The 6,091-nt window shown below is 44.7% G+C and overlaps 1 protein-coding gene across 2 annotated transcripts in view; it reads right to left on the minus strand.

Annotated features, from left to right (window-relative positions):
- PTP4A2 (protein tyrosine phosphatase 4A2) overlaps window positions 1–5,556 on the minus strand; it is a 30,370-nt gene extending 24,814 nt beyond the window's left edge. Inside the window, exon 1 of one of the 2 annotated variants that reach the window (XM_054721459.1) lies at window positions 5,171–5,556. In XM_054721459.1, coding sequence (XP_054577434.1) covers window positions 5,171–5,194 — 24 coding nt within the window. In that variant the 5' untranslated portion in view covers window positions 5,195–5,556. The remainder of the gene's footprint in view (window positions 1–5,170) is intronic. The other variant, XM_028133255.2, reaches the window with a different exon arrangement.
- Between the last annotated feature and the right edge of the window lie 535 nt (window positions 5,557–6,091).

Here is a 6,091-nt window from a genome sequence, read left to right on the forward strand (position 1 = left end):
AATACAACTTACAAACATTGTGGTGATACAACCTAGTGAATATTTCCTATAAAAGAGTGCAAGAAAAAAGCTATGCTTAAATCTCAACTAAGACTAAAGGATGACTAGAAGAAAGCAGACCTAATTGTAAATTTGAACTCCTGTCAAATGATACATTAGTACAGAGCCAACATTTTTTACCACTGCAGAAATAAAAATATAAAGTAATTTATCTGATCTGCTAAAGCAAATATATCATGTGTGTATTTTATGCCAAAAGAATTAACATTTTCTGAGAAGAATGAAATTTCAACCCAAAAATACTATGAAAGGAATTAAATACACAATTCCCTAAAGGTAAAGACTGTTCTAATGGTCAAAATATTTTTTCAAAACAGACTCAACTAGCAAAAAAAGGTTAGTTTTAAAATTCTCTCCAGTTTAAAACGGCAATGCCGTGCAATGTAAATTTATATTCAAATGATGAAATTTAGTTTCTAGGCTACTTAAAATACAGTGGATGCTGTGTTACAGAATCTATGGGACAGAAATCCGTTCAGGCAAAAAAAAAACCCATTTGTATTACAGTCACATAACTGTTAGTATAATGTGTCAATTCCTCATAGTCATTTTTCTGGAAAAGACTTTGTGCCAGTATATCTATACTGACTGAACAGATAATGCAGGGAAAACCACCTAAGACACTGCAGGAGAAGAGTCATTTTCTCACCTGGATCCTGATAACTCCACAGGGTAACTGTGGAAAGTAGACAAAGCCTACAGTGCTGTGAAGCTTTTTTCGTAGAGTGGAGGTGCTAGAGTAGTGACAGTTTCTGATACAGCACAGACCTCTACAACTCCAAGGAACAACTAATTTACATACAATAGCCACTTGAATGCTACACCAAGCAACCCAGCAAGGCTTCAAATCCCTACAGTAGCCAGGAAGTCAAAGGAGCTAGAGGATGTTGTTTAGTCAATAAAACAAAAGATAACTAGAAAAAGCTAACAGACACCTCTACACATAAATTAGTTCTGAAGTTGAAAATGGAAAAAAGGCTCTTCTAATATCCCAGATTAATAAGACTCAAAGCACCACTTCCCAAAGTAATTATAACTGGTGGTATCCACTGTTCATTTAACCATCCCAAGTACAAAATTTGAATTGTAACATCAAGGGCTCTTACTTTTTAAACTTAGAGAATCATCAGTTTCTATGTAACCCAACCAGGGTCTTGAGAAAAATCTCAAAGCAGTAACATCCCCAAGAGAGTAAAAAATGTATGCAAGTACCTGAAGTACCCTTAAAAAAAATAAAATAAATAGCCTGGCGGGTATGCATAGGTGTTTGAGCATTGACCTATGAACCAGGAGGTCTCGGTTCAATTCAGGTCAGGGTACATGCCTAGGTTGAGGGCTCAGTCACCAGTAGGGGGCATGCAAGAGGCAGTCGACTGATGTTAATGTTTCTCTCTCATCAATGTTTCTATCTTTCTATCTCTCTCCCTTCCTCTCTCTAAAAATCAATAAAATAATGTATTTTTTTAATTTTACATTAAAAAAATTAAAATTCAAGCAAAAAAACAACAACGGCTGACTTCCTTAACATCTACTTAACTCCTACATAGCGCCCTATAAACTGACTAAAGTTAACTAAAAAAAAGTTTAGCCAGAGATTTAAGTACTTTAAGCCCCAAGGGGAAATTTATTTTATCCTCTACCATTTATTTACTGATACTATTTAAATTGGATTCCAAAACCTGGGATTCAACAATTGATCTATAAACTAATTTCCTTATCTGTAAAACTGAAAGAATGCCACTTACTCACAGGATTATTATGAACTGTAAATGAGATAATTTGTGATTCAGCACAAAGGAAATTATCTCAAGAAGGGAATATTGAAACCTAAACATAATGTTGGGACTTCACAAGTAGTTAAGACCTCAAGAATTCTACCACTACTCTTCTCAACATAACTAAGTCTACCATGTTAAACTATGGATCCTGATTTCAAGTCACTAAAAAATTTTAAAGATCCCCAACTTCTATGAATAGTACAACTAATGGTATAGCACTGAAAGAAATCTGCCTAACTTAGGTTTCACTCTTCCAAGAGCAACAGTTAAAAATTTATGTACTGCTCCTCTGCATCTTATTTGTAATGCTTTTTCTCGAGGCTTCACTAGTTACCAATCACAACTTCCAACAAAAAGAAAGTACAGTCAAATCCTGTAAAATAAATTTCTACTAAATTCCAATTTTGTGCCTCAAAATCATAGTGTCCTGTAACTACTGCAGAGAGAAATACTACCTTTGAAAGACAGTAAAAAGTTAATTCTTAAGAAACATAAATCTTTTTTACCTTGTATACACAAATGTCTTTTCAAGTAAAATATAAATATGGGGCTTTCAAGACCTTTTAAGAAAATTATGTTCATAAGCATTCAAAACATTTACTCTTCCCTAATGCCATCAAAGTTCACTGATATAAATGGTTTCTGCCTATAAGTTTGGTTCGTTCAAATTAAATATTACTTGACTGACTCACGGAGGGAGTGGTTTGACTTTTGCTATTTTGAGTCAGAATATACTAGGTCCAGCAGTTCTAAACAATTTCTCATTTGTATAGGTGTTCTAAATTGCTAGCCTTTTCCAGGTACTAAATGTAACAATTAAACTATTGCCTTAGTAGAAAAGTCTTAATGGTAATAATACTTTGAATCTGTATTTCAATGTATAATTAACAAAGTGCTTTCATATATATTTTCTCACTTGCTGTTCACAATCTCGGGGAGGAAAATACCCCACACAGCTGAACAAAGACTTTAACAAAGAAGTGACTACTACTAGCTGACTCTTAGCCCCCCAAAATAAAAAACATAAAAGGCTGCTGAGTTTCTTTAATCAGACTTTCCTCTCCCAGACATATTCCAGGTGCCTCATAAAAACTCTGTCTCAAAGCACACATCCTGGGGCCCCAGGAGAGTTTCAAGGCATAAGCTCCACCCACATAAAACCCTTGCTTAGATCCTGAAGAGCCTCCGAGTCAGCATCTCCTAAATGATCCCCTTGCCTCCAGCCATTTACTCTTCTGCTATAACTTCAACATCTCTCACCTGTACAAGCTGACAGGTCACTGTGTGGTAAAATACCCCAAAGTGAGACAACCTAATGTGAAGATAGTAATTATGTAGTGGAGAAATCAAGCACTTTGGAGTCAGAAAGACCTGAGTTTTTAATCCAATTCCTATTATCTTCTGACCTAGAACAAGTTATTTCTTTTTGTCTCTTCATCACTTTAAGTCAATGAGAGCTCATCATTGTATCCCTAGTGCCTGGCAAATAGAAGCCACTCAATATGTGCCAAATAAATATAAATGAAGACACTTACCACCTTTTAATAGCCATGAGAATTAAATGAATATAAAAAGCACCTGGTACATAGTAGGCACTTAATACTAATTAATCCAGGTCCCCACTGAATAGTAACATTGTTTACTATTTTCAAAAACAGAGGGCATGCCAGTGATAAAGAAAAAAAATGCTCTAAGAAAAATATAATTTGACACATCACTGCTTTTGCCTGTGATTCTATTATGTCTACTATCTAACTCTTCGGTTATCATATTGAAAAACTCCCAACTTCTAATAAGTCTCTTCATTAAGGTGTAAAATCCATGTAAGGCACTCTTTATCAAGAATCCCTAACTTCTACAATACAAGAATCTGGGAAAAGTCCATGATAGTGCTTAGTTCATTCACAATCCAATAAGAAACAACTTTTAAAATGTCAAGATCAGAATACTGGCAAGCAACTTCTCACCATCTTCACCAACACAATGGTATACTGACAAGAGATTCTGAAACCTTAATAAATAAAGTATCCTTTTATAGCCTTAATTTCTTTTTGCACATTTAACGAAGCATAACTTCCTATCTGAAACTACTGTAATATAGAGTATGGCAGCAAATAACTACCATATCCTAATCCAGCAGTGGTTGTCGTTTGGTGACTCCAAACAGACAAGCAGCATTTGCTGAACGCCTACAGTGATGCCAGAACTGCTAGACACTTTATATGTCTCTTCACAAATTCCAGAAAATAAAAAACTAGCCTACGGTTCTTCTCCATCATCATTACATCATAGCAGCAGCAGCAGCAGCAGCATTATTTCTTAAGAGCTCTTCTCCAGAAGATTAGGAAAGAGCCACAATCTAAAATTATGACTTCAATTTACCTAAAAATAAAATACCTTTCACCTCCCCTGAAAAGCTAACAATACTTTACAAGAGTCTATGCTGCTGGATAAAGGTTCAAAAGCCTAGGATCCTGGGCAATAGACAAGTTTTAGTTAGCTCTCACATCCCCAGACTAAAATGGGATGACAACCACATCCTTGACAAATTTAGAAATTTACGTAGATGGCATGAAAGGGGGAGGTACAGATAGAAGGGGGGGAAAGCACATTCTTTTAAAAATCCCAGAACTCGAAAATGACAGTGCCACCGGAATACACTCCTATAACCCTCTTCCTCACACTTGAACCCAAGAACCCAGGGACAGGACGCTCCTGGAGAGAACTCCCTAACTCACTACCGCCATACACCTCGACCACGGCGAGCCTCCAGGACGCCTGCTCCCACTCCGGACAGACGCAGGTACAGCCTTCCCCACGCCCTCCCCCACCTCCCACGCTGCACTCATCCTCTCCCCACACTCACTCGTTCCCACACGCTGCCCCCCACAGTCACTCTCCTCCGACACGCCTGTTCTCCCCACACAGACACTGTCGCCCCGCACACCCTCCCGTACACTCACCCCACACTCCACACACTCCCCTCCATCCTGCCCCAACCACCTCCAGCCACACTTTGGCACCCCCAGCTCCCTTCCCTCACCCCCGCATGCACACTCAGCCCTCTCCCCGACTCCCTCTTCACCCCCTCCACGCACGCACATTTCCCCCCGCCCACACTCACAACATTCTTACACACACACTGTTCCCCCGCCTTCCTCACCCACCCTCCTGCTCCACGCTTCCCGGCCGCGCTCCCCCTCCCGGCCCCGGCCGGCCCTCCTTCCGGGGACGTGTCTCGGGCCTGCGCTAATGGCTGCGGCGCCTCCCGCCCTCCCTTCCCCGAGGCCCCGGGGGCCGGCGCGGGGGCCGCCCGGGAGCAGCGCACTCACGCTGGCGAGCTGGGGCCTGGGCATTGACGTCCGGCGGAGGCGGGAGCGAGGAGGCGCCTCTCTCCTCAGTCACCTCGGCGGCGGCGGCGGCGGCGGTAGCGGTGGCGGCGGCGACGACTCCCCCCCAGCCTCGGCGCGCGACACCCGGCCCGGCCCGGCGGCGGCGGCGCGTGTCCACGAGTCCGTCTTGCTGCTGCTGCTGCGGCCGCCGCTGCGTCTCCTGCTACCGCCGCTGCCCCCGCTGCCGCCGCTGCCCGGTGGCGTCGCCTAGTGCCGTGCCCGGCCGCCGCTGCCGCTCCAGCCGCTACCGGACGGACGACGGTTACAGCCCCACGATCGCGCCTCCGCCACCACCGCTGCGCGCGCAGCCGGAACCAGCTCCCGCCGCCGCCCCTCAGGGGGCGCTGCGGGGCGCGGCGCGCGCCCGTCGGCCCGCCCACCGCACCCGCTGATTGGCTGGCCGGCCGGCGCGGGGCGGTTGGGCCCGCCCACTGCCCAGCCGGGCGCTAACCCACTGCCCTCGGCGCCTCGCCCGCGTCTTCTCGGCCTTCGTTCCGCTCCGCTCTGCTCTGCTGGCTGCGGAAGCGCATCCATGTGACCAGGGAGAGCGTGGGAGGAGGCCTAGGGAGCCGTTCGCCCACGCCCCGGCCCGCCCATCCGCACCTGGGCTGGGGAGAGGGCCGAAGGCCGCCGTGTGACCTGCAAGGTCCAAGGGCTTTTTCCTGCGTCCCGGGCGGTGGGGCTGGGGCCAGATCCTTTTGGGGTGAGACAGCGACCGAGCCCTTTGCTTGGGGATTTCCAACTCACATGTGAGAACCAGGACAGCTCAATTCTTGGCTGCCCTTCCTCGAGGCCCCAAATAAATGGCGTGTGCGTCTACAACTGCAAAGGATGTTTCTGCGCCTCCCCCCACAGCCCTGC

The sequence above is a fragment of the Eptesicus fuscus genome, chromosome 9, assembly GCF_027574615.1.
Source record: "Eptesicus fuscus isolate TK198812 chromosome 9, DD_ASM_mEF_20220401, whole genome shotgun sequence".
Taxonomy (NCBI): Eukaryota; Metazoa; Chordata; class Mammalia; order Chiroptera; family Vespertilionidae; genus Eptesicus; species Eptesicus fuscus.